At 53.8% G+C, this 27,629-nt stretch overlaps 1 protein-coding gene across 1 annotated transcript; it reads left to right on the top strand.

Annotated features, from left to right (window-relative positions):
• The first annotated feature begins 339 nt into the window (after positions 1-339).
• Positions 340-27,511, top strand: LOC116640112 (DNA dC->dU-editing enzyme APOBEC-3G-like). The gene is made up of 13 exons (XM_032416919.1): positions 340-427; positions 1,423-1,567; positions 2,942-3,221; positions 3,674-3,789; positions 4,132-4,210; positions 15,593-15,713; positions 17,029-17,182; positions 18,645-18,924; positions 19,149-19,260; positions 25,242-25,398; positions 26,038-26,305; positions 26,534-26,649; positions 26,990-27,511. The coding sequence occupies exons 1-13, from the start codon at positions 399-401 to the stop codon at positions 27,038-27,040; spliced, it is 1,908 nt and encodes a 635-aa protein (XP_032272810.1). The 5' UTR covers positions 340-398; the 3' UTR covers positions 27,041-27,511.
• The last annotated feature ends 118 nt before the right edge of the window (positions 27,512-27,629 follow it).

The raw sequence follows: 27,629 nt of genomic DNA on the forward strand, positions 1-27,629 counted from the left end.
CCAGGGCCGGACGCCTGTCCTGTCGCCTCCCGCCTTGCTGGTCCCTGCTGCCCAGAGAGGTCGCACCCTCCCCGGACCTCCTCTGCCCTTGGTCACTCCTTGAGGCTTCCGGGTAGGGCCTTTGGCAGAGCAGAGAAACCAAAACCTAAGTTGACCCCCGACCTAGGGGTGTGACAGCTGACAGAGAAGTTCCTCCTACGTCAACACCCAGGAGGGTGGCATGTGTAGCCTGAGTCTAGGAAGGGTGTGTCCCAGTAATGCCAGTTCAGCAGCTTCCAGGAGCTCTGATGGCTTATAAGGCTCCTGGGTCCTTGAAGAGCACCCCAAGAGGACAGCATAGGCGTGACGAGGCCGAGAAGCCGCGGACACAGAGCCAGAGGTGGTGAAGGGACTGAGACATGGATGTGGGTGCAGAGGCCTGGGACAGGTAACCCCAGCCCCCTGCATCACCCCGGCTCCTGAGCCCCTCCTCGGGGCTGTCTGATGGGGACTCGCCACTCCCTCAAGGTCTCCTCCTGGACCCCTGGGGGCTCCTGCTCTTCGTTGCCTCCTTCCTGCTGGCCCGTCCCAGGCCCACCGAGCCCCGTCAGCTGATGCCCAGTCTGCTTGTCCAGCCAGCCTCCCCCAGGCTCCCGGGGACTCATCCCTGACGGTCCCCATCCTTGGCTTCCTGCAATCCCCTCGCGAATCTACTCTTTCCGCCTGGGGAATCCCTTCTGAGCTGTGGGCCAGGAGGTCCCTTTTAGCTTTAAGATTTCAGTTTTGTAAAGGGTTTGTGGTATTTTCATGATTACAGAAGATCCCATGATTATTTAAGAAGAATAGGCTCTGGTGTTCTCTTTTCGGCAATTGTCCCACACGGGCATGCGTTGGCCCCGACGTACCCCGTGGCACGGGATAACTGTGAAGTCAAGGGGGGAAAGCCCCAGGGTGTCCCTCCACGTAGGGGAGTAGGTCAGCGGGGATGGGATGGGATGGGATGGGATGGGATGGGATGGTGAGGCCAGGAGAGGGGATGAGAGCCTACCCTGGGCACAGGGAGAGGCCCCAGCAGAGGGTCTGAGCGCCCTGGGCGGCTCCTGGGGGTCATCTGACAGAGCACTGGGCTGACCTCCCCGGGGGCTCCCAGAAGGGGTCACAGAGGGAGGCTGGGGGGCTCCAGCAAAGCCAGCGGAAGCCCGTCCTCTGTGGGTCTGGCCGGTATGTGGGGTGCAGGGGGAAGGGGCATGGGGCAGAGGATCCAAAGAAACCAGCAAAAGGCAATGAGCCCAGGAGAAATAATTTAGATTTTCAAAGATCAAAGTCTCTTCACTTTTTATGTAAAAGCTCTCTTCTATTCCAAACATCCATCAGCAAGAGGACTCTCGATACTCCAGGGGGAGGCCGTGTCTTTCAGCCTCTCCCCCACCCCTTTGTCCACAGACACCTACTGGATGAGGACACCTTCACCGAGAACTTCCGCAATGATAATTGGCCGCCCAGGACCTACCTCTGCTACAAGGTGGAGTGTCCCGATCAGGGCTCCGGGGTCCCTCTGGGCCAGGACAAGGGCATCCTGCGCAATAAGGTGACCAGCCCAGCCTGACCGCAGCTCACACGGCCTCCCGATCCTGGGGCGTTCAGGCTAGAAGCTTCTGGGTGGACCCGGGAGGGTCTCACCCGTGTCTCCCCTTCGGTCCCCACAGCTGCCACACCTTGGCCTGGAGTCAGGTGGGGACTGTTTCTGCTGTGGTTGCTGGCTTGGAGCCACACGTCAGAAAGCAGTCCCAGTGTCCCAGGGCCTGGCACCGTCAGCCCCTGTCACCCCAAGGCCCGGGCTCAGCCCCTCCCACCCGCTGTGCCTCTGAGGAAGGGTTAGGACAGAGGAAAAGGCTTCTGGACAAGGGGTCAGCTTTTTCCCTGGCCCCTGCTTGGGGCAGCTGCTGGCCACAGAACCCGAATTCCCTTGGCTCTCGACTCTCCCCCTTGTCACCAGCGGGGGCCCTGGCAGGACCCCTGCCCACTGCCTAGAGATCCTGCCAAGGACACTGCTCCCCACTCCGGCATCACCCGGGGACGCCCCCTCGGTCCCCGAGTCCCCATCCCACTCCGCCCACGTCTGCGCTTGCACCGGTGCCCTGACTTGCTCCCGGTCCCTGCTTGCCGATCCTTCCCTGGACAGGTCGGACCCATCTCCACAGTCCTATGAGTCCCGACAATGACATTCATCCCGTGACCCAGGCGCACCTCTCCGCTGGGCGCCCCTACCCCTTTCCTCTCCGCACGGTGAGCCCGTTGGCTCACCCGCGGGCTCAGCGCAGGCTGAGGCCCAGAGCAGAAGCTTGTGGAAGTGCTGGTGCACCGGTGGGACTGGGGTTCGGTGGGGGTGGATGGAGACGGGGTGGACGCCTGCCTGGAGGAAGCACCCACTTCCAGGGCATCAGGCCGGTGACCTTGGAGCTCTCCTGGCCTCCTCTCTCCCGTCCTGGGGCTCTTCTGCTGCTGTCTGCAGGGCCCCCACTAGGTGAGGGTCCCGAAGGCCCTTCCCTTGGGCACAAGTTTAGAGAGCTCCAGAAACTCAGTGGTCAAGTTGAATCATATTTTAAAGCAGTCGTTTAAAAGTCAAACTTCCTGCAAATCCCAGGAGAAATGAAATCGCAACCATTGAAATGAAGACCCGTCAGGTGCAGCGCGGTGCAGAGCCCCAGTGAGCAGAGGCAGAAGGGAACGTGCTCGGCACCGCTCATCGGGCCCCTGGGAAACTGTCCTCCTGTGCTTGTCTGCCAGTGGTGGGGACCCCGGATCCTGGGGATACTGCCCTGGAACCCCAGTCATCTCCATGCTGAGAAGGCCCCCCGCTGTATTTTGTGCCTGAGGCCAGCACCCCCCTGCCTCACCCTGGTCCCACCTCCCCCATGTTCACCGCCAATGACAGAAGCCCTTCCTGCTCTTCTGTGCTCAGAGCGCCCAGAGACCTGAGCTCCCCTGCCACGCGGAGTCCCGCTTGCTGGAGCAGATCCAGTCCTGGGACCTGGACCCGAAGCTCCGCTATGGGGTCACCTGCTTTCTCTCCTGGAGCCCCTGCACTGACTGTGCGCAGGCCATGGCTCAGTTCCTGGAGGAGAACAGCCACGTGAGCCTGAGCCTCTTCGCCTCCCGCCTCTATACCCGCGGACACTATGAGGAGGGCTTGCGCGCCCTGAAGAGGGCTGGGGCCAGCATAGCCATCATGACCTCCAGGGGTCAGTGTGGGCCTCCCCGGGGGTGGGGGGCAGAGGGCAGGGAGCGGCCCGCCAGGGCGGGGGGCTGCTAGGGGGGTGGGTGGGCGGGAGTAGCGTCCCTGGCGGTAGCCCCTGTTGGCCGCCTGCAGAGGGGAGGCTAGAGGCTGGACAGCACAGGACAGCAGGGCCGGTGGGAAGAGAGCCGTCAGGGCAGGACAGGTGTCTCCGCAAGGGGAGGGAGAATGGTGGGCGGACATGGCAGAGAGACTTGGGGCTTCCAGGAAGAAGGGAAGTCAGGCTGGCTGAGGTTCCAGGCTGAAGGAAGAGTCCCGGGGGTCAGGGGAGTGCTGGGGGAGGAGAGAGCGCGGGGATGTGGTTGGGAGGAGCAGGGCCTGTGCCTGAGAGTCAGACACCCTGTGGCCCCCCGGCCCTCCCCAGAGCCCAGCTCACGGCCCTCCCCCGCCCCGCTGCAGAGTTTGAGCACTGCTGGAACGCCTTCGTGCACCACGAGGGAAACCGCTTCCAGCCCTGGCCAGGTCTGGCCATGGAGAGTCAGAAATTCTCTGAGAAACTGCAGGGCATTCTCCGGGTGAGGTTCCTCCCTCCCTTCCTGCCACCTCCCCTGCCCTCCTCCCTCCTCTCCCCTCCCTGGCTCTTGCTGCCCCTCCCAGAGCCTCCACTGGGTTACCTGCTCCCTCCCGGGAGCCGGCTCCACCCCTCCCGCCCCTCCTGCCACACTCCTCTGCTCCCTCACCTCCTTGTGTCCCCTCCCTTCCCCATCTCTGTGGCAGCCAGACCCCTTCTCTGTTCCCTCTGCCCACCGGTCTCACGGCCCGCCCCATGCAACTCCACCTTCTCCTCCTGGAGCAGGGAGCCTGAAGGATGGACCTCAGTCTGGCTAAAGACCACAGGACACCTCTGTGAACCGCAGAATAAGACACTTCCTCCCAAGAAATGCAAACTTGCCCTCCACCACCATCTCCAGATTGATGCCAAGAAACCAGCAGAAGGCAATGAGTCCAGAAGAAGTTGTCTTTAAAAACAAAGTCTGAGTAGATTTATTTGTCATGGAAACTCTATCTTGGGTTCCAAAGATACATGATTAAGATCGCACTCATCGCTGTCAGAAGAGTTTTCAATTTTTAGAGAAGTAATTACTTTACTGGATTTCAAATGCAGAGCCATGAAAGGGAATCTTAAGGTTCTTCTACCAAAGGTTCTCTCTGGCAATGTGTCATGAAGTCCAGAGAGCTACATAAAGGCTTGCAAACATTCGCAAGCCTGCAAATACCTCTCCCTTTGCGGTGGGCCCCTAAGGGGGCAGCGGTCACCCAAATTCCCTCTGGTGGGAGCAAGAATCAGCTAAGCCTTACCTGGGGGAGGGGCGGGGGCGGGAGGGATCTAGAACTCAGAAACCTCCCCCCCTGCCAACCTATCCTATTGTCAGCGGCGCTGATTGGAAATGACAGCCACGCTGTCAGAGAATAGAAAGAATGAGTCCAAATATTGGGGAGGACCCGCGCATTTGAGGCTGGGGGTGGGCGGCAGGTTCTCCAGCCCTCACCCCTGCTACCTGCCCTGCCCTAGAGAGGAAGCCAGAGGGCGGGGCTTCCCTGCTCAGAAGCTGAGCTCTGCCCCTTCATGACCCAGGCCGCCCGGGACAGAGCCCCCGGGTCAGGGCCCACATAGGACAGGCCGCAGGGCCGGATGCCCCACAGGCCTGGCCTCGCCCTCGCGCTCTTCTCTGTGGAGTCCACACCCCCTGAGTGGGGCCCTGGCAGCCGGTGGGTCTGCACAAGCCTTCCTGAGGCCCAGCGCAAGTCCCCGGTCCCTCCTCACAGACTTCTGCTCCCCTGTCAGGGCCTATGGGGTGTCCCAGCCTCACACAGTGAGTGTAAGGGGCTGGGGAGAGGCATCATTGGGGTTGAGACAAGGGAGGGACGGAGAGGAAGGGCTAGAGCACCGTGGTCCAGCGGGCAGGAAGGGGCTCCGTCAGGGGAGGGCAGGCACCCCAAAGGGGAGGAGCTGGGAGGGGCGAAGTGACCCAGAGAGAAGGTAGAAAGGAGAGGACAGGGGCACCGCGGGGGGTGGGGGGTGCCCAGAGCTGCCGTGGAGGGCGGGGCAGAAGGAGCCTAAGGACAGGGCGCTGGGGGAGCAGGGCTGCCAGCCAGGGAGAGCTGCCTCCAGGGGGTGGACTTCGGGGCTGTATCCCAGGAGACAGGAGGGGAGGGAGCTCAGCGCTGCCGCCTGCACCTGCCCCCCCATCCGGCCCCTGCTCCCCAGGTCCCCTCCAGGCGCCTGTCTTCTCTTGCTGGGCTCCCGGGGCCCCAGTGGCAGCCTGCCCCCACACACACCTCGTGCGGCCTGCATGGCTCACTCCTGGGGGAAGAGAGAAGGGGGACAGACCCCACAGCTTCGGAGCCCGTGCGTCCTTCAGTGGACAAGAGCCGTGTCCTTCCCCGGACAGGGGCAGACGGGAGACCCCAGAAGCACGGTTCCCACTGGGGACCTGGAGCGTACTGAGAGTAATAGGGACTGACCGGGGGCTGTGTGACCGGTCAGTGTCCAGGGCTTAGGACAAGGTTGGACACGGTTGTTCGTCCACACACGATGATGCTGGTGCAGAACAGAGGGGATGTCTCTGCTTCCGGGGATCCCTCAGTCCACAAATCCGCCCCTGTGCTGCCCGTTCTGGCCCCCAGCTTGAGCAGCCAGGGGCTGGGAGGCCGTGCTGGGCGGGCAGCGTTGGGGCCTCGCCAGAGGGGTTAAGTGGTAAGTATAGAGGTTTATGCAATTTTATAAGCAACATCCTAATCTCAGATGCGATTTCAAAAGCAAAAAGCAAGGGGCTCTTTTTTAGGGGAAGATGAAGTTCTACAGGCTCCTACAGGAAACATTACTTTTCGGAAAGGAAGCCCACTTGCCCTTTATTTTCACAGACAGTACTTTCCCAACCATCTAAATCACTCCCCTGTCACATTATAAGCCCACCATTAACAGGCTTTCTCAATCGTTTATTTAAATAAAGCTTTAAATAGGACGCCATGTGGGCACCCAGTGCCCACACCCGACTTGAGAAATAGACACAAGACAGCCGACCTGGCCCCCGTGCCCCCCGTCTCCTGCTGGCCATAAGGTTCGGGAAAACCTGTCACCCCTGACTTCCAGCTCAGACTCAGGAGGGGCTAGGGAGTCAAGGGAGGAAGACAGGCACAGCCTGGGAGCGGGGCTGGCCTCTGGCCCGCAGGGGGTCCGCCGCCCCCGCACCTGAGACCAGACTGTGCCCGCACCAGCAGGCCTGCTTCCCAACCCCCCCAGCATGTCATACTCGTTCCCCCAAGCCTGAAACATGTCATAAAAGGAATGCCTACGCTTCAAATCCTGGGAGGACGGCATCCATATTCAAAAGGACGAGTAATATCCAATATTCTATGTGGGGAGAAGCCTTGATTCGCTTGATCCGAACAATCCTCTAATGGAGCACATTGAGGTTCTTTCCAAATGTTCGGTATTCTCAGGAAAGCTGCGGCGCTGAGTTTTATAGATGCTCTGGCATTTTGGACAGATGGTTGGAGGAAATCCCCAAAGACTGGATGCTGAAGCTTCGGTGCGCTTAGACAGACTTTCCTGTGACAACCTGCTTGGAGCTCCTCTCCCAGCGGAGGCTGTGAGAGGCGCCTGGGGACACCCCCGCCCCAGGCCCTCCTGCATCTGGGGTGTCCTGGCAGGGGAGAAACGGGACCAGCCGGCGGCCTGGGAGCAGATCAGCCCCAAACCAAGCCTGGCCACTATTCTGGAACAAAATCCCTGTGTTCCTGAGCTCGCATCACTCTGGAGGAAGGCCCCACCTGCCACAGCTGGGCTCAGCAGAGTCACCCAGTTAGAGGGTCCCATGTTGGCCACCTAAAGCTGCTCCCTAAAGGAGAAGGGGTTCAGGTTGGGACCCGTGGGGTCAGAGGCCACGGGCAGGGGAGAAGCCCAGTGGCCAGGGGGACAGAGGATCAGCGACCTGGGGCGGGGGCCCTGGGGACAGTCATCACACATAGGGGGCCTGAGGGAGGGAGCAGGCAGCCTCTGGGTCTCAGGGGTGACCATGTCCCTAACTCCCACAGAGAAAAGCGTGAGATGTGCCCACAAGGACCAGCTGAATTCAGGGCTGGGCTGCCCGGGGGGCCACCAGCAAAGGCCACAAAAGCTTCCCAGGCTGGTCCCAGTGGTTGGAGACACAGAGACAAAAAAGCACCTGCCTGGACCCCAGAAAGCCCTCTGTCCCTATTTTTCCTGCCTCCGGTAGCCAGATGCCCCCGGAAGACTTTGTCTTTCTCGGACACGGGGCGGGTGGCCCAAGGCTTACCTATGCTACCATCTGGTGCAACTGGCCAGTGATGCCCGTCTGGCTTCACAACCATGTTCTTCACAGTCAGGCCCCGGGCAGGGACGTGCAGGGAGAGAAGTGCAGCTGTCGGAGGGCTCTTCTCAACCACACACCTGTCCTCCCAGCATGTGTAGCGCAGAGGGGTTAGTGGCGTGGCGGTGCAGGGACGACAAAGATGGACACCCCATCCTGAGTCGTCCCCTTGGCTGGCGGGGCCAAGTCCAGACTGTTGGGTATGCGGGCGGATAGAGCGGGGTCTGTGGGATGGAGAGGTCCTCCCCTGTCTGCTCCAGACTGCGATCTCCTCGAGGGCAGGATGGTGCCTGGCCCATCCTTGCATCCCAGGTTCCTGTCGGGGTGGGACCCCGAGTCCGGGCTCCTGGGTGCTCTTGAATGGCTGGGGGACACAGTGAAGGACTGACCTAGCCTTGCCTTCCCCGTGGGCGGGAATCTCGCCATGTGGAAATGTGGCCCACACGCTTGGAGAACATTCTGGGGGGAAGCTGGAAGCACACAGGGGCTGCCGGGTCCCATGGTACATTTCCCAGAGCCCTGGTTCTGAATGTGCCCAGAAGGTCTAGGTTCCTGACCTGAGCACGGAGACCCCTGCCTGAGGACTTTGTAGCTCGGACCCCACCACAGGTCATCCCCGCAGATGGGCAGGAGCTGGGACCCGGCACGGGGTGGGGGGGCCTCCGGGGATCAGCGGCCAGGCAGGGGTGGTGGGAGTGCCCAGCCAGCCCCCAGAGGGAGGATTCTGGCCTGTGGTGAGTGTGGGGGCAGAGTCCGGGGTAGATGAGACGGGGGATGATTTCAGCGTCCTGGGAGGGCGAGGAAGCAGACAGGGGGCATGTGCGGTGGGCGGCCTCTGCTTCCTGCAGGGAAGCTGCCTGTCTCCTCTCCCACCACAGAGTTCACAGGATGCTGGGAGGACTCAGGGACCCCAGGGAGGCCTGGTGTGGCCTGTGAGCCCTGGTGCGGCCTGCACCCAGGTGCTGGAAGGGTCCTGCGGTGGGATGCCCTTCGCCCCTCTCTTTCCCATGTCCCCCCTCACTGGCCCTTCCTCCTCTTGGGGGAGACCCTCCTTTCTACCCCAGGTTCCTGCTGCCTCTTTCCGGTCCCTGTGCTCACTTCAACTTAGCTCTGTTGTCCCTGGTCAGTCCCCTGTCCTTCTGTCCCTCCCTTCCTCCTTCTGTGTCTCCCTCCCTCTCTCCCTGTCTTCTTCCATTTTTCTTGTCTTGGATCCTTTGCTTCTCTCCATCTGCCCAGAGTGGTTATCTTCCTCTCTGATCCTGATTCTTTTCTCCCACTCCACTTTTCTCCTCTTCTCCCTCATGGTTGCTTCTCTCCTTCCCTTGGAGCTTCACCTCTGACTACTAGACTTCATTTTTCTTTGTCTCTGTTAGATCCAGCACGAATTAAGACCTTTAGTTTCTCCTTCGACCCTCTGGGACTTTCCTCTCCAACATGCCCTGGCACGAGTCACCTCGCATGACCACGGCCTGAAAAAGCCCTTCTTTGAGATGCCACCTTGGACCCTGAGCCATGTCCCTGGATCCCCACAGACTGCTGATGCCCCACTGTGTCCCTGTGTCTGGGTGTCTTTCTGGGCTCCTCAGTAGAATTTGGAGTCTGTCTTTTCATCCTTGCTCTTTTAGAGCAGGAAACGGCATCCTTTGCTCCCTCACGTTGATGTCCAGCTGCTATTGGAGTAGCTGCCACGGCCCACTTGCTTTCTGATGCCCAGCTTAGTACGTCTTGGGAAAGAGCATGCATCTGTCGAGACAATGGATGGAGGCTCTGTTCCACCCCACTGCTCACTCAGTCCTTGGCTCAGCACCTCTGGTCACAGGCTGTGCCCTTGCCTTTCAACTGGGCCCCATCAAAGGAGGACCCCTTAAAATAGTCATGGGGTTATATTAGTTACCACAATAACAAAAGCTATTGGGAACCCATTCTTGCATATTCTTAAAAAAATTTTTTAATAGTGTTGGCATCTACTAAAACACCCAAGCAATTTGTAATCAGTAGAGTGAGAAAGAAAATCTCTTCTCCCATGCCTCCTGGCCATCCTATTCAGGCCTTTAGGAGTGTCCTGTTTCTTGTGGTTGTAGATCATCAGTTCTCCTGGCTGCAGGATATTCCATCCAGTGAGCACACAGCACTTCCTTTATCAGCTCTGCTGTCATGGGCACTGGCTGCAGGCAGGTGACTGTGACAGAGCTCAGGAGGCCATAAAGGACATAAGAGGAACTGAGGTCATCCGAGCCCAGCTTCACCAGGGCGATGTTCTTCCCCCAGAACATCCCTCATCGACTCATTCAGTTAGTCTCTTCAGTGTTTTCCAATCAGATATGGGCTCTGGTATTGGTCCTAGTGTGTATTCCCTGATTACCAGGGAGGAGATGGGGTAAGGTCTTCGTTTTAGACTCTTTTCAAGGGAAATCCTATCCACCTTCCCCTTCTCCCTTTATTTTTCTAAGATTTGGCCCTACCAGCCTTCTATTGGCTTTCCTGCTAACTAATGATGTTTCACAGCCTCATTCTAAAAAATCTGCAAATCTTCATAAATAGAGAATAATGTAAGATAGGGATGAAAATGTCCCTCCCTGCCACCACAACAATTGAGGGAGAGAGATCTTGCTGTGTCATAAAACTAGTTCAAAGAACTAGTTCAACGAATCTGAATGTAAGATTAAAATCTTACACTCACAGAACATCAGTCTTGATTTTCTGTGTTATTGTGAGAACACCAGCAGCTATTACCCAGCAGTATAGAGTAGTGGCTGGAGGAGGGACTCTGGAAGCCAGCTGCCTGAGTTCCAATCCTGCCCTTACCGCTTGCTGGATTATGACATCTGGCAAGTTCTCTAGCCAAATTATAGGCATATAAATTGGAGATAATAATACAACTTTTACCTAGATGTTTGTGAGGCTTAAATGAATTTGTTGATATTTATATCTACATATATTATGAAGAGTGCCTGACCTATAGTAAACTTGATAGGAGGGTTTGCTGTTACTTATTACTAAAAATCTGTCTCTGAAAGCAGCATTAAACATCATCTTGCAAAAGTGTCAGATCCATACACTGAAAACTACAAAACATTACTAAGAAAAAGCAAAGAAGATGTTAAAAAAAAAAGGAGAGATATACCATGTTCGTGGATCAGAAGGCTCCATATTGTTAAACTGTCAATTCTGTAGATTCCATGTAATCCCAAAGGCATTTTCAGGGTTCTGCCCCCTTGCAGCAGCTCTGATGCATGGACTTGGTCAGGCTGAACTATATTTGCCCGAATTCCCCTTAACAGTAGTCTTAGATAGAGGTGGGCCACAAGAGAGTTTAGTTTGGCCAATTGAGTGGGACGCTGTGAAGAAGCAACCTTTTCTAACAGGAGCCCATGTTGAGGTGCTGACTTGACTCACCTCCTTAGTGTGAAACCACAACTGTAAGAACCTCCCTCACATCCTCCTTGAGCTTCTCCCAGCCTGGAGGGGGGTGTGTTTGCTAGCCCTGTGGCAGAGGAAGTGTTAAGAAAGAAAAAACAAACACAAAATGGAGTTGGTTGCTCCCCGTGACATCAAGCCAAGACTCAATTGCAAGCTCAATCTATCCTAAGAATGTGACCTTTTAACAGTCAATCTAAAACTTTGTAATCAGCCCTAGTGAGGTCATCTGCTTGATAAAAAACCCTACTGGTCCCTTCTCCCCAAAAAGAGGATGTCCTGGCCTGAAACAACCCTTTCTTTTGTTTTGCTAACAACTTCCTTGCTCCACCCTCTACCTATGAAAACCTCCACTGGTACAACGCCTCAGAGTATCTCTACTTGCTAGGTGGGATGCTGCCCAATTCTTGAAGCATTTAATGAATCCAATTAGATCTTCAAATTTACTCAATTGAGGTTTGTTTTTAACAGGGCCCCACAGGACACCTAGACCACTAAAGTCAGGGGCAAGAACAAGGACATGGGTTTCTGCCCATCCTCACAAGCTCTAGAGCTCATCCTTTAGGCTCCAGTTTGTCCTTGCTCTCCCACACCCTACATCCACCGTCCCATCACAAAGTGCTTGTCCCATGGACTTCATAAAAACAACACCTTACAGACACTGCTTAACCTGCCCTTACAATGGCATGAGGTCAGAGTCCCATAAGAAGTCCTTGTATGTCCCATATGATCCAGCAATCCCACCTCTGGGTGTATAGAGCAAGATAGCTCTGTAGAGAGCAAGATAGAGTTACTCATGTCAAGCAGTGACTCATGTCAAGTGGTGATGTAAGCAGCCAAGGGTGTTGCAGGTAAGACCAAATATCCCCGAAACCAGCACAGGCTGACAACCCCCAGCACTGATAACGAGCAGATCAAAGGGCAAAGGCTGATTAAACTCCAAAGGAGTTTTAAAAGGAGCTGTAGTGAACTGTCCATCTCTCCAGATGCTGATCCTTTTACATCTGGCCGCATCAAAAAGGCAAATGTGGCCGAAGGTTCTGCCCAGTTGATCTCTGAACATAACACAGATCCTCCACTGTTTGACCATAATAAGCAGCAAGTGCCAAGAGCTGACCTTGACTGGATGGAGGCCTCGTCTCAACTGTGTGCCCCCAGACTGACTTCGAGTTTGGTTCATTAACTTCTTAACCCTTGTATCTTGTTTGTTGTGTGACCCCGTCTTGTGCTTTGCTTGGTGTGACATGTATAAAGCCAAGTCAAATGCATATGAAATGTCATTGAGTTTGGAATCCTGAACTTGCTTTACAATTACGTTAACCTTGCTTTATGGCTGACCAAAGCTGGCGTTGCGGGAAGACGACTCGTGTGTGCACCTGCCTAGTGTCCTTGTGACAAAATCCAAAGGAAACGAAATCAGTATTTTGAAGAGATATTTGCAACTCTATGTTCATTGCAGCATTATTCACAATAGACAGGATGTGGAAACAAGTCCAACTTACATGTCCAACTGACTGATGAGTAGAGAAAGAAGATGTGGGAGATTATATATATATATATATATATGAAAAAATATATATATATGAAAAAATATATGTATATATATGAAAAAAGAATAACAAAAACATTAAAATCAAAACCTAGTACTTTGAAAAAAACAAGAGAGAAAGCAAAAATAAACTAAATTATGAGTAAAAAATGGGGTCATTTTTTTTTTAAAGATTTTGAAGTAATCGCTATACTCAATGTGGAGCTCAAATTCATGACCCCGAGATCAAGAGTCACATGTTCCACCAATTGAGTCAGCCAGGTGCCCCTGGGGTTGTCTTTTATAGAAGTGTAGAAAGTCAGAAGAGAATACTATGAACACACACCAATCAGTTTGAAAATGAGATGGAATGGACAACCTTCCAGAAAAAATATGATAAAAATGATACCAAAAGAAATACAACCCATGGGTTAACTATAAGCCATTAAAGAAATGCAATTTTTACTTAAAATGACCACATAAACAGCCATATCAAATTACCAGCTCCAGAGGTTTTATGATAAGTTCAATCAACCATGTAAGGATCATAATTGAACTTTCCTTGGAAACTGGAAAAAAGTTAAACTCCCCAACTGATTTTGGGCAGGTATAATAATCTTGATTTAAAATTAAATAAGAAGAGGGAACCTGGCTGGCTCAGTCAGTGGAGCATGTGACTCTTGGTCTTAAGGTTGTGGGTTCGAGCCCCATGTTGGGTGTAGAGATTACTTAAAAAAAAAAAAACTGAATAAGAACATGAGTAAGAAAAATTATAGCCATATTTATTTATAAACATAGATACAAAAATAATAATTAAACTGTTAGCAAACAAATATTCAAGCCAAGAAAGATTTAAAGACTATAGGACTTCAACTATACTAAAAAAAAAATTATTAAAAAAAAGATAAATAAAGAACATGGGGGTTACAATTTTCTTTTTTTTTTCTTTTTTTTTTAAAGATTTTATTTATTTATTTGACAGAGAGAGACACAGAGAGAGAGGGAACACAAGCAGGGGGAGTGGGAGAGGGAGAAGCAGGCTTCCTGCTGAGCAGGGAGCCCAATGTGGGGCTCAAACCCAGGACCCTGGGATCATGACCTGAGCCGAAGGCAGACGCTTAATGACTGAGCCACCCAGGCGCCCTATAATTTTCTTTTCTTTTTAAAGATTTTATTTATTTTTATTGTGGGGAGGGGCAGAGAGAGAAGACTCCCTGGAGCCTGATGCAGAACTCGATCAGAGGACCCTGGGATCATGACCTGAGCCGAAGGCAGACGCTTAACCGATTGAGCCACCCAGGCGCCCTGGGACTTACAATTTTCTATTTCCTTCTTAGGAGAATTTCCCTTAAAATAGAAGGACAGAAGAGTCCACTTTATGACTGCTACTGTTCAACACTGTGCTGTTGTCCAAGCCGGTGTCCCAGGAGCCACAATAAAGGACAAGAGCTGTGGGGATTGCAAAAGAACAGAAACTACTAGAAATAGTAAGCAAGTTCTCAGTGAGGTGGGTAGATCCAACTTCAATTTAGGAAAATTAATAGTGTTCCCAGATACTAGCAACAAACGAAAAGTATAAAGGTAGATGAAGGCTACAGTATCTCCCAAAAAGTTTACTAGAAGTGAACCTAACAAAATGTGTGAGACCTTTATGAAAAAGTGCAAGACTCACTGAAAACATAAAAAGAAGACCTATATAAATTGAGGTATATACCATGTTAATGGATAGAGACCTCAGTGCCACAAAATATCTATGCTTCCCAAAATTTCTCTCCCTCTCTTTTTCTTTCTCTCTAACAAAGGCGAGACAGTACCCAAGGGGAACTACCTCCTTGACAGCATGGAAATGCCCCTGTCAATGCTGGGCCTTATAATAAAGGGTAAAGAAGCAGCCAAGGGAATTTGCACAGCCAAAGAGCCCAGGTTGGGGAGGCAACAGGAAGGACCCAGTGTCCATCACTCCTTTGTCAAGATTACACCCAGGGCAGAGGGTGAGGACTCCCCACAGTCTCCACCTGAGACACCAGCTTCAGGGACAGCTCTTCTAATTTGCATCACTATGAATCTACTTCTCAGCCAATGTGTCTTTGCTTCTTTTATTCCCACCAGGAAATCCCCATCCCGCTAGGGGCAGCACTGGCCCAGCTACCAGCACTAACATTCTGGGCCTCCCGTGAGGTAGCAGGGAACACAGCCTCTGACCTCCGACCTCCAGAAAGGCAGACACAGAGCCTGGAGATTCAGCTCCGGGTATAAGGCAACACTCACCCCTCATGCAGCAGTGTGACAGGGTCAGCCATCTTGTCCCTGAGTCAGTGAAAGGAATCCTGTCAGTCACAACTGTTATGAGCTGAATGTTTGTGTCCCCCAAATTCATATGTTGAAGCCCTAAACCCCAGTGTGATGGTGTTTGGAAAGGGGGGCTTCTTTGGGGTGATTAGGTTGAGACGGTATCATGAGAGTGGGACCCCATGAGGGGATTAGTGTCCTAAGAAGAGGAAGAGAAACTAAAGCTGTCCCCTCCTTCTTCATCCTCCTCCTTCTCCATCTGTCCCTCTCCCCCTGGCTGTCAGATAAGGCTGAGGGGCCTTAGGCAGAGGACCCACCACAGAATTAGGAGCTCAAAGCACATCTGTGCCCTCACTACTGTGGAATCAGGAGAAAACACCAGAGTCCTGACACGAGATCCACACTTCCTTTTCTCTTCCACTCATCCAGCAGACAGGTGTAGAGCAACACCTGGGTCCAGACTTGGGGGCACAGGGGTGATGAGGAGGGGGCTCACTCTGCTCTTCGCAGAGCCTGCCTCTCCCTGGAGCCAGCCTCCCGCCTGCCTCCGTCCTGCTCTCTTCAGCCAGGCTGTCCCAACCCCCTCTGGCATCCTACTTTCTCTTTCTCTGCAATAACTCGGGTCCTGCTGCACCGAGGGCAGCTCTGCCCGCGTGGTTGCGGGGGGGGGGGGAGGCGCTCAGAGAAGGAGAGAATGTGGGTCTGAGCCCAAGGAAGTGCAACCACCCGAGGGCCCTCCCACTCCTGAAGCCAAAGCAGGAAGGAGGTGGGGCCTCGGTGGAGGCGGCCTGGGAGGTCTCAGATCCCGCGGGGGGGGCTTTCCTAAAGCAAAGCCGGTGAGAAGAATGGAGCCCTGGCGCCACCGCCCAAGGTACCCCTGCTCCTCTGTCCGCGCCACCCCCCCAACTGGGCCCCCTTCCGCAGCCTCTCTCTCCTGGTGGCCCTGCCCTTGTGTGCCTCTGTCCTTGGCCTCTTCCTCCTCCCTGTGGTCCTCCTTCCTTTCTCTTCCTCTCTGGGCTCCTTCTCTGCAGGACCCACTCCTGCCTGGGTCCTCACCCTATTCTGGGGATGCTCCCACTATTGCTTCTGAACACACCCCTCCCGCACCTCCACCCAGCCCCGGGGTCCTCCAGGCCAACCTCTGGGTCTGAAAGTCTGTCGAGCCTGCCCCTCCCAGCCTGTGCCGGGTGATGCCACTCTCTGAGGCTTCTGGAAGTTTCTGTGCTCTCTTAGCGCTTAGAATTTAACTAAAGCATGAGCGAAGAAGTGGGTGGATTTAGTTTAAAGCACATTGATTGATTTTCTATAATTTTTACACCTTATAAACACGGTGTGGGGCTAGCTCTCGGAGGCAAGAAGAGAAGTCACCTATTGCAGGGCTCTCCCAATCTCGGGCAGACACGTAAATGCAGCCTGTTCTCAACCTTACCCCCAACCTTGGTGACCGAGCTTCAGGCTTCATGTTTGTAAGTACCACTGACCTGCAGCTGGGGGAAAGATGCCATGGTTGGGAGAAATGCACATATTTACAATGAAGTTGAGAAAAAGGCCCAGGCAGGACTACAGGCTGCTGCCACCGCAGTCATGGGAGGTCCCTGCGGGAAATAGCCAGCCTGGGGAGCCGGGGCCCCATCACTCACTAGCCCTGGGCTTGCCCAGGCTGCTCCACCTCCTGCCCCCGCTTCCTTCCCTCAATGGTGGGGTTGGCTCTCATGGGATCTGGGGAGGACTCTGTGAGTTCAGATATTTAAAGCACTTAGAATAGTAACCTGAACCTCTGAAGGTATGCATTAACCTGATACTTTTTTTTTTTTTTTTTAACGCATAGGTTAAAAAAATCAGGAACGAATTGAAGTGCAGTATTAGAAAAGCCGTTCTCTGGGGATGGAGGCTTCCTATTTCTCTTTGCAATTTTTCTAATGGGTTGGGGGATGAATGGGCAGGAAAATCAGCGTGGCTGGAAGAAGCAGGCCCGCAGGGGCCCCTGCAGGAGAGATCCCCCGTCCCTGCTGTCCCTAGCAGCATACCCCCCCCCAACCATCCAGCCTGGAAAAGCGGCAGACAATGCTCAGGGCCCTGGAGTGGGGGCAGGGCAGGGAGCCCCTGTGCCCAGGGGAGGCCACGGGCCAGGGACAACTCCAGAGAGTACTCTCCGCATTTTTGGTTTTCTGTCTTTTCGCCCCCAGAAACCCAATGGAGTGGATAAGTCCTAAAACCTTCTCCTTCCACTTTCAAAGTCTGCGCTACGCTTCCAGGCGGAAATCGTGCTACCTCTGCTTCCAAGTGGAAAGAGAGGGGGAGGGGGACCCCTCATATGACTGGGGGATCTTTCGAAACGAGGTAAGGCCTGTTTACAGGCAGGAGCTGAGTCAGTTGGGAAGGCAGAAAAGAATGGAATAAGATGCCAGGTGGGGGCTCTCCGTAGTGCACACTCCTTCCCCAACATTGTCCTAAGTCTTTGGCCCAAGAGCTCCCTGCTTGGCCCTCCTGGAACCAGATACAGGATGCCGTTTGACGTAGCCTGTGGGCCTTGTTCAGAGTCTACCTGCATTCATCTCCGAGTCTTGTCATGGAGCTTGGCCTCTAGCAGGCTTTGACAAAAGAGCATGTCTAGAAAGTCAGGGCTGATTGGACACCAGAGCCTTTTCTGCCCTAGTAATGGTTCTGCCAGTTGAGTCCTCGGCCGCGGCCGCACCACTGACTCGTCCGGACCCAGGACCTGTGATCCCTCAGGAGAGAGCCCGCACTCCTCATCTGCCCACCCTCGGCCTGCTCCCAGCCACAGCCCAGGTGTCCCTGGAAGGCTGCCATGGCACCCATGACCAGCTTCAGCGGTTGCTGGAGCCAGGCCACCCTCCTGCAGCCCTGCCCCCTAACCACCTGCCACTCCTGAAAGATGTTCCACTACACCACACCCCTGCCCTCTCCTCTCTCCTGACACTGTAGGCTTTTCAAAGCCTCTTTGCAGGAGAGAGCCGTTATGGGCTGGGTCAAGGGTACCCCAGTACTAACCCACAGAAACATCATGGGAGTCACGTATGTCATTTAACGTTTTCTAGTACCCAGTGTTTAAAGAGTTATGATAAACTGATGAACTTAGTATTGATAATGTATTGGGTAATATATCTAAGAGATTATTTCAAATTATAATTAATGTAAAAATTCTTCATGAGGTCATTTACATTCATCTTTTTTACTATGTCGTTGGAATGAGATGTGTATTTTACACTTGCCCCACTTCTTAATTCAGACAAGCCACATGTCAAGTGCTCTGGAGACAGGTGGGGCTAGTGGCTCTCCTGTGGGGCAGCATGGCTGTGTGGCCTTCCCCAGCAGACAGCACCCATGGAACCAGCCTGGACCCCAGAGGGCCTGGCCCGGGTCCAGTAGGATGCCTGTAGGATGGATGGATGGATAGGTGGATGGATGGACGGATGGACGGGTGGATGGATGGATGGATGGATGGACGGGTGGGTGGGTGGATGGATGGATAGGTGGATGGATGGATGGATGGATGGATGGATGGATGGATGGACAGGTGGGTGGGTGGATGGATGGATGGATAAACGGATGGATGGATGGATGGATAGAGTTGATGTTGGAATTGATGTCGATGACTGTGGGAAGGAATGGCTCAGTCAGAAGAGACAGTGTGGGGAGAGATGGAAAGGAGGGATAAATCAATGAACAACATGCCCCTGTGACTCCTGCGCCCTCCCCCCTCCCCCCACGGCACCCAGCCCTGCCAAACTGCCTGCTCTGCCAGCCAAGAGTATCCCCTTCTCTTCTCCACCTCTCCCAGGTCTATCCCAAGGCTCCCTGCCACACAGAACTCTGCTTCCTCTCTTGGTTCTGTAACCAGAATCTGTCCCCTGACGAGCATTACCATGTCACCTGGTTCTTATCCTGGAGCCCCTGCCCCACCTGTGCAGAGAAGGTGGTCAGATTCCTGAGGAAATACAGGAACGTGACGCTGAGCATCTCCACCGCCCGCCTCTACTACTTCTGGCGCCCAGATTTCCAGGACGGGCTTCACAAGCTATGGTCCGCAGGAGTCCACCTGGGCATCATGTCCTTTGAAGGTGAGAGCAGAAGGAGCTGAGGACAGGACTGTGGGAGGGAATAGGACTGGGGCGGGGGGGGGGGGTTGGTGAAGGATCTAGACTATCCCTAGGGAGAGTGAGTGGGAAGAGAGCCTGGGAAACTGAGGCAGGACTGGTGGCGCCTGGCAGGGAGGGTATGGGAGGGTCAGGAGAAGAAGGCCTCCCAGGGCCCACCTGACTGCCCTCTTCCCTCTTTATCTTAGATTATGAATACTGTTGGGACAACTTTGTGGACCACAGGGGGAGGCGCTTCCAGAGTCGGAATCTATTAAAAGATAATGAATTGCTGGCCACAGAGCTTGAGAATATTCTTAGGTGAGGGCATCCTCAGCCTCCTGGCCTCTCCTTGCTGCTGCGCCCCCTCCTGGGCTCCAGCCACCTTCACCTCCCACCCCAGTCCCTCAGGCCCCCCCACTTTCCTCCTGCGCATCCTCCCTCCTTCCTCAAGACTTCCCTCTCCCCCATGAAGGGGCCCCCCCACCTGGTTCCTTCCATCTCACCACATTAACCAAATCTTGTTAATAAACTGAAGGTATATGGGCACGAATATGTCTAAGTGTGAAAACCAGAAGCTGTGAGAAACATCCTTCCCGAGGATGTGACTTCTCAGAGAACCAGGGTCCTTGATGAGAGTACTGCTGCACCAGGACTTCAGCGGTCTGTCCTCTGGGCTCACCGCGGGGAGCCCCTGGTGTCCCTCTGCGTGTCCCGGTCTCCCCTTCTCATAACAACATCAGGCAGATTGGATTCGGGCCCCTCCTAAAGGGCCTCATTTTAACAGCCATCTTTTTAAAGTCTGTACCTAAAATATAGTCACATTCTGAGGCACTAGGGTTGAGACTTCAGCGGATGGATTTGGGGGGCACACGGTTCAGCCCAGACAATGACCCAGGGCCTTCTTGAGCTGAAGGCGCAGGGCAAAACCAGGATCCTTATTCTGCGTATCTGTCTCCTGGGTTATGCCTGAGCTGCCCCCCACCCCCCCGCCCCAACCTGCTTCCCTTCCAATCCTTGCTGCCCTGGACCCCTCCCCCCCACCGCCACTGCCTCCCGCCCGGTCACCATCACACCTGCCCTCACTCCCATGTCCCTTATCCCCTTCCCACATTGCTGCCAGAGGGGAAGCTCTGGGCAGGTTGCAGCCTGGAGATAGCAACGGAGAGTGAGTTTACGTTTAAATACGTTTTTGGGGGTTTTTTTAATGTAGGATTGGATATGGGAGCACTGAGATCATCAGAACTTTTCCAAAAAAGCAGAATCAAAAGTGGCAGGCGGCCAAGAATCAAGTCGGGGAGACAGGGAAGCGCGAGCCGTAGAGGTAAAACAGGGACCATCTGGTTCTTTGACTACAGAGCCGACGACCCCGTGAACATACTGGGGGGAGGTCGGCGGCAGTGGTCCATGGGGTGGCCTGGACCAGGGCACGGTGAAAAGGAGCAAGAGGTCAGCCCTAGACGGTGGGATTCTGGGCAGGCAGAGGCAAAGGCAGAGGCAGGAGAAGCAAGAGGGCGGGTGTTCGGTTTGGAAGACATCCCTAAAATCATTGTGGAGAACGTGCCAGGTCCCATTCAGACCAGCTATTTCTCCCTCTGATCTTGGCTGGCTAGGTGTGAATTGTTGGTGGCCACAGACCTCTGGGCCTCCCCGCAGCTCCCTGTCCGTCCTGCTGCCTGGGGGCCCAGGGAAGAACGCAGAAGGGCTTGGGCTGCCCCCCGCCCAGTCTGCCCTGCTGCTCTCTCTGGCCTTGCAGCCTCACGCAGGGAGGCACAGAGAGGCATGTGTGGACGGCACACCTCTCGACTGCCTGCGTCGTAGAAACGGGCCAAAGTGGCCTGCTCGAAATATCCCCTCCTTCTGGAGAAAAGAACCATGCAGAAGGCCAGCCTTAGAGATCCGTGGGGGCCTTCAGGACATTTCTTCTAAAACAGTCACCATCCTGCTCTCGCACATACCCGTTCTCTGCCCATCTCTGATGGCTAGCAAGAATTCAGCCTTCCTGCTTCTCTGGCCAGAGGCGTCTTAGCTATCAATTTGGTCAACACCTGAGTACGCAGATCTGATCACTCTCTTGGAAGGGCCTGAGCCCAGGTTCTCATTCTGGAAACTTCTTCTTCAGGGGCCTCTGGATATGAGAACAGATGGGTGTGGAGGGGACGCCATTCCCTCAGATCCTCCAACTCTTGCCCGTGCTCTTGTTACCCCCTTGGGGCCATCCCAGGGCCTGTAGGGCAGAATGAGGTGTGCATGGTGGGGGCCACCTGCTGGGAGAAGTTCGGGGACTCCTATATGCATGCGGTCTGGACTGGGGATGGCAGGCGGCTGCTCTAAGACCTCCTCTGTAGAATTCAACTTTCCCCAGTTGCTCGTTGTTTTTCCATCCGGGGGTCTTGGTGGACATGTGACAAGGCAAGCGGATAGCTTTCAGGACGCACACTTCAAGTCCAGGTCCCTGATCCCTGATCTGGGAGGCCTTGTGGGGGCAGCAAGATCCCTCCTACTCATGGAACACTGAGGAAGTGGGAGGAGCCAGGTCGGTACCCCTGGAAGGCATTCCAGCTCTGCCATTGGTTTGCTGTGTGGCTCCAGAGAGTAGCTTAACCTCTCTGTGCTGGGACCTCATCGAAGATGTCAGGATAATGATAGGCCCTTTCCAAAGCTACTGGGGGCTCTGGTAGAGGATGGAGTACAGGATCTGCTCAACACACCTGCCTTCTCCAGGGTTGGAGATGAAGATCTGACCTGTAGACCTCACTTTCCTGATGCCCAAAGCCCTGACAGGATATGAATGACTCCTAAGGGCAATACAGGGGTAATGAGGAAAGGGCTTACTCCACTCCTCGGAGAGCCTGGCCCTCCCCAGAAGCCAGCCTCCATCCAGCTCTCTCCAGCCAGGCTCTCCCAACCCCCTCAGGCATATCCTACTTTCTCTTTCTCTTTGCAATAACTTGGTCCTGCTGCCCCACCCAAGGGCAGCTCTGCCCAGGGCGGGGCATCTCAGAGAAGGAGAGAAGATGGGTCTGAGCCCAAGGAAGTGCAACCACCCGAGGGCCCTCCCACCCCTAAAGCCAAAGCAGGAAGGAGGTGGGGCATCCAGGGAGGCAGCCAGCAGCCCGGGGAGGTCACTCCAGATTGGGGCTTTCCCAAAGCAAGGCCAGCGAGAGGAATGGAGCCCTGGTGCCCCAGACAAAAGGCAGGGCTAGGACAAGCCAGCTGAGGAGAGGCAGCTGCGTAGGGACTCCCAAGGTCAGGTAAGTCTGGAGGAAAGAAGGTGGGTGGGAGTCCACAGAAACTCAAGCTAGGGCCTCCCACCCCAGCTTTTGTCTGGCAGGAAGAGGGTGGGTCCACCACTCAGACTACTGTGGGAGGACACTCACAGATACAGGGCTTTCCCAAGGCCAAGAGCAGCCTTGTGAGAGGGAAGTGGAGCTGGAGACCCAGGGCTCAGGCCAGGATGGGACGAGCCTGCCAAGGAGCGTGGGACGGGGCTGCAGGGACCAAGTACCACTGCTCGCTTGGCTCTCTGCCTCCTTCCTCCTCCCAGCCCCACTTCTCTCCCTCTCTGACACCTCATCATTCCATCCGCAGGGTCTGTTCCTGCCTCTGACCTGCAGGCCCGCCTGGGCAGGTGCCCATCCCCCCAACCCCCCACCCCAACCCCGGCTGCCTCCACATCCTGTCTCTGCCTCACGGCCCTATCCCCTAGGCCCATCCCCTAGGCGTGGCCCCTGGGTCTTCCTAAAGCACTTTATTTAAGCTTAGTTGTAGACTTTAGTTACAGACTCTAGATTCAAGGATGATTGAGACAATTGTTGGAGTCAGCTATAAAAGCATATTTATACATTTTATTTTAAAGACTTGCACAGTTTTGCAAAGAATGCTCTAATTTCTGTAACTGATCTGAGCAAGAGTTCATCTGCCTGATGCTCAGGAAGCCAATAAAGAACTGACACTGGGTTTCTGTGCTGAAGAGACAGGCTAGTTACTGGTGTGGTGCCACCCAGGAGAACTGGGAGCTGATGCTCAAAGGTCCTAAACTCCCCGATGGTTTGCAAGTAAGGGTGTTTAAGGGCAAAAATTTAGGGTTAGGGGTCCAGGCTCATGGGTTCTTCTGATTGATTGGGGATTAGGTAAACTTCAAGATTACTTGTCTTTCTGGTACCAACCGGTCTGGTTTCATCCAGATTGTGGTCAGTGGTCCTACTGCTTCCCTGGTCCAGGTCTGAAGACCAGCTCAGCAGTGCACATCAGTGATGCTGCTTTGTTTGCAGAAGCCAAGCACCTCGTGGCTATGATGACCACATAGACGGTGTTCCCTGGGTAATGTTCATCATCTTAAGCAAAGCATCCTCTAAGTTCCCTCCGGCGTTTTCCCAGCAATCTTTAACTGCGGGCGGCTTTCTGCAGACTTAGTTCTGTGGATGGTTTCATTTCTTTTTTTTTATTTTTTTATTAAAGATTTTATTTATTTATTTGAGAGAGGATGAGAGGAGAGAGAGAGCACATGAGAGGGGGTAGGGTCAGAGGGAGAAGCAGACTCCCTGCTGAGCGGGGAGCCCGATGCGGGACTCGATCCCGGGACTCCAGGATCATGACCTGAGCCGAAGGCAGTCGCTTAACCAACTGAGCCACCCAGGCGCCCGGATGGTTTCATTTCTGTTCTGTGGAGGGAAAAATCCTCTCCAAGACAAGAAGATACATTGTTTCCCACGAAGACACTACGAAGTGTGAAAAATTAAATTAGTCTTTAAATGCTCCTTACGAGTTGTTTCTATCATCCCTCAATTTTAGCTATTCGAGGTCAAGCTTTAACATTTGTGCTACTAAGACAGTGCACTTGTCTAAGATTTGAAATAGTTCAGCCTTGAGTGTCTGGTTTACCAGGGACTGGGGAGTTTCCCAGGACGTGGGAACTTCAGTGCTAAAATTGGGAAGCCACGGGGCAGTTGGTTGTCCTAAGTGTGCTGTGAATGGATGTTTCTGTTCTAATCTTCATGCTGAGGGCAACCAGGTGCCCTGAGCGTAGCAGCTTCGGGTGAGGTCACTGGTGGGTAATCCAAGGCCACGATCCAGAGATGGCTTTTTCAATGACAGTCATCAAAATGCACCTGAAGCTTTACTAATTAGCACAAGGGGTATCAGAGATGGGTTTCCATTGATGAAATTAGTGGCTTTGTTAATTAGCATAACAGATGACAGGAATGGTCTTTTGTTGATAGAATCCGTGGTGTTTCAACAAGTTGGCTGGAAATATGGGGAAAGTATTTCTGGCCTTGCAGGAACACGGTATCCCGTAGTCTGTGCCCTGAGGAATGACACCCTTGGCTTGATTCCTGTGTCCGGTTCCAAGCGTCTGTGGTCACCTGAGCCAGACTCAGTGGTCGGCCAGGTCACGTTAGCTTTGGGTGGAGTGTCCAGAAGGAGAGTGGGCTGGGGCCCCATCAAGCTTCCCCAGCTTGTTCAGGCTGTTTGGCATCTGCTTGGTCAATAATGTCCACACGCAGTGGGGCTCCGCTGGTTAGAGCTCTCATGCACCTCTCTGGGGCAGGCAGGAGGGCTCCTAGTTCTGTCCACCTACTTGTATCTTTGCAGAGCTGACAGCGTTTATCAAAAAGAATCCCATGCACACATGCCCACATGAGCCAGGTCACTCTGCAACTGGAAAACAAGTAAGATACAAGATGGAATACTCTCTAGAGTATAATCACAACTGGGGGGAGGAAAAGCTATTTGACCTTTAGCCAAGGTCTCTGTCACAACGCTCCCTTGGTGACAACGGTTTTTCCTGTTCACCAGCCTCTCTGTGCTTTGTACAGACAGTTAAGATTGTGATGCCCACGCCTAAGCAAAGAGCAGAGAGTTAGAAGAATTACTAGTGCAGCCCCTCCATCCCCAAAGAGAAGGGTTGTGGCATTGGACATCAGGGTTGAGATGTCCGTGGGACCTGAACAGAGGGGTCTGGGGCACAGGACAAAGATGGGTGAGCCAAAAAGTTCTGATGTCAAGTTCTCAGGGTGGGGCCCCCAGCCAGCCCAAGGCACCCCGCCTGCAATGACCTCCAGTGTGGGCATGGTGGGTGCTCCACCAGACCGGAGGTGGGGCTGTGTACAGGTGGAGGAGCTCACCCTCTTCCTTCCCCCTTCCCAGCCCTCCTGGACAACAAGGAAAGAGGAGAATGTCCCTTCCCTCCCCACCCCAGGGGCCCAAGTGGACCAAGGAGTTGGGTTCAGAAGGTGACAGAGCCTGGGTTAACACCAGAAGATGCTCTCTGCATCTTTGGTTTTCTTCCTCTTGTGCAGAACCACAATGAATCCACTACAACAAGAAGTATTCTTCTATCAGTTCGGCAACCAGCCCCGGGCCCAAAAGCCCTACCGCTGGAGGAAGACCTACTTGTGCTACCAGCTGAAGCCACATGAAGGCTCCATAACTGCCAGAGTCTGCCTTCAAAACAAGGTGCCAGGCGGGCTGTCTGGAGACAGGGCCGGTGGGGAAAATACCGAGGCTTAACTGGGTCTGTTAGCCCTGCTTCCTGGGAACTCTCCATGGTTTTCCATGGTTTTCCCGTCCCTGGGCCTCTGCAGAAGCTCTTCCCTCCAGCAGAACGTTCTTCCTGCCCCTCTTTGAGAATATAATATTTACTTGTCCTCCGGATGTCAGTTCAGTCGCTGCTTCTGAGAAGCCAAGCGGTCTTCCAAGGACTGAGTGCTCAACCCGACCTCCAAGAACTCCCTCATACACCTGCCCTCTGCTTTTCTGCCCCCCCTTCCCACCTGCCCCATCCTGCCTCCCTCCCATTCTGACCTGCTCCTTGGGAACCCCACGTTCTAACATCTCCTGATGTCCAAAAGGCAATGTCTGCTGAGCATCTGGGAATGGTGCCATGGGGGTGTCTGTCTGCCAACCCGTCTCCTCCCAGGGGGTTGGGTCTGATTCAGATCAAGCTGCAGATGCTTTGGGGTGCTGAATCAATGGATGAGTGAGGGAAGGAAGGAAGGCTCTTTCCCCATCTTAGGCAAGTTCATAGGGCAGAGCCCCTTATCCCCAGTGGTGCCCTCAGTATGTGACCTTTCTTCTGTCTGGGACCCTCCCTAGAAGAAGCGCCATGCAGAAATTCGCTTTATTGACAATATCAAGGCACTACAACTGGACCCATCCCAGAGATTCGAAATCACCTGCTATGTCACGTGGAGCCCCTGCCCCACCTGTGCGAAGGAACTGGTTGCGTTTGTCAGAGACCACCGCCACATCAGCCTGCGGCTCTTTGCCTCCCGCCTGTATTTCCACTGGCTCAGGGAGAATAAGAAGGGGCTGAAGCATCTGCACGCATCCAGGATCCCAGTGGCTGTCATGAGCATCCTGGGTAGGGAGAGGGCAGAGCTGTCAGGGGATGGGAGGGTTTGCAGCTCCAAGAGAGAAAAGCCACTGGGGGAGGGGGGGGGTTGCTGGACCAAAAGGTGGTGGCCCAGCTGAGGCCCAAGCTGTGACACCACCAGGAAGGGCAAAGGAAGGAGGGGTCCCTGGAATTGCAGGGTGCACGCTTGTGGCTTTGCTGCCCCTGGGGCCTGACTGCCTTCCCTCTTCATCTCAGAGTTTGAAGACTGCTGGAAGAAGTTTGTGGACAACCAGGGCAAGCCTTTCCAGCCCTGGAACAAGCTGGAACAGTACAGTGAAAGCATAACCCGTCGGCTCCGGAAGATCCTTGAGGTGAGAAGCTGTCCCTGCTGCAGGCGCCTGGCCCCCCCCTCCCCCTGTGCCCCCTCATCCCAGCTCCAGCACCCCCTTGTCTCTGTCCCTCCTCTCCTTGCTCTCTGTCCCCACTGTCCCCCCACACCTTTCTCTTTTCTCCCAACACCCTTCCCCTCACCCCAACAGGGGCTCCCAGTTCCTTCCTTGTCTCCCTTTTCTTAGGATCTTGTCTGTTTTCTGGTTCCCTCGAGACCTCCCTGGCCCTCTTTGACCCGGCTCTTCATGTCCCCTCTCCTTTGCTTGCTCCCCGCACCGCTGGCTGCCAATGACACTTCTAATTATTCTCTTTCTCTCTCAGCAGCCACAGAATGATTTAGAGAATGAATTCAGAAATTTGCAACTTCAATGACCATCAACCCCCTACCCCGTTCCTGGAGCATCTTGATGATTCATAAACTGCTGACTTTTAGGAGCAACTTGTGAGTTCCACAGGCACACCTGAGCTTCCCCTGAGTCCAGAAAACCTTCCTTGCCTCCTTCATTCTTTTGTTTCTTTTTTTCTTTTAAATAAGTGGGTATATATTTTTATAACTGAAAAGATAAAAATAATTTTTAAGTCTGTAAAACTTGGGTTATTTTCTAAAAGGGAGATCAGGACTTTCCCTCATAAAAAATGAGTATAAAGGACTTTTTATCCTACTGCACCAAGAAAAAAATGTATTTGAGAATTCCCTCTAAAGTCTAGAATAGTTGGATCATTTTATCATCCCAATATTCTCTGTTCCTTCTGAGTATCTACTGTGTGTCTAAATAAATAAGATAAAACTGTTGAGTGCATGCAGTTGCTCACTGAATTGCTTGGGGGGATAAATAAAACCAGTTGGACAGTGTTATTCGGTGTTCTTCATTGAAGCAATAAGCACCAACTCCAGCCAATTAAAACAAGAAAAAAAAATTGTTAAAAAGATGTTGGGTGGCTCCTTGAAGCTCTAGGAAAG

The sequence above is a fragment of the Phoca vitulina genome, unplaced genomic scaffold (genome assembly GCF_004348235.1).
Source record: "Phoca vitulina isolate PV1807 unplaced genomic scaffold, GSC_HSeal_1.0 scaffold19, whole genome shotgun sequence".
Lineage (NCBI taxonomy): Eukaryota > Metazoa > Chordata > Mammalia > Carnivora > Phocidae > Phoca > Phoca vitulina.

Coding starts and splice junctions, on each gene's coding strand:
- LOC116640112 (XM_032416919.1), top strand. CDS start 399: ATGGATGTGGGTGCAGAGGCCTGGGACAG. Junction 1,568..2,941: donor AGGGCATCCTGCGCAATAAG/GTGACCAGCCCA, acceptor TTCTGTGCTCAG/AGCGCCCAGAGACCTGAGCT. Junction 3,222..3,673: donor AGCCATCATGACCTCCAGGG/GTCAGTGTGGGC, acceptor GCCCCGCTGCAG/AGTTTGAGCACTGCTGGAAC.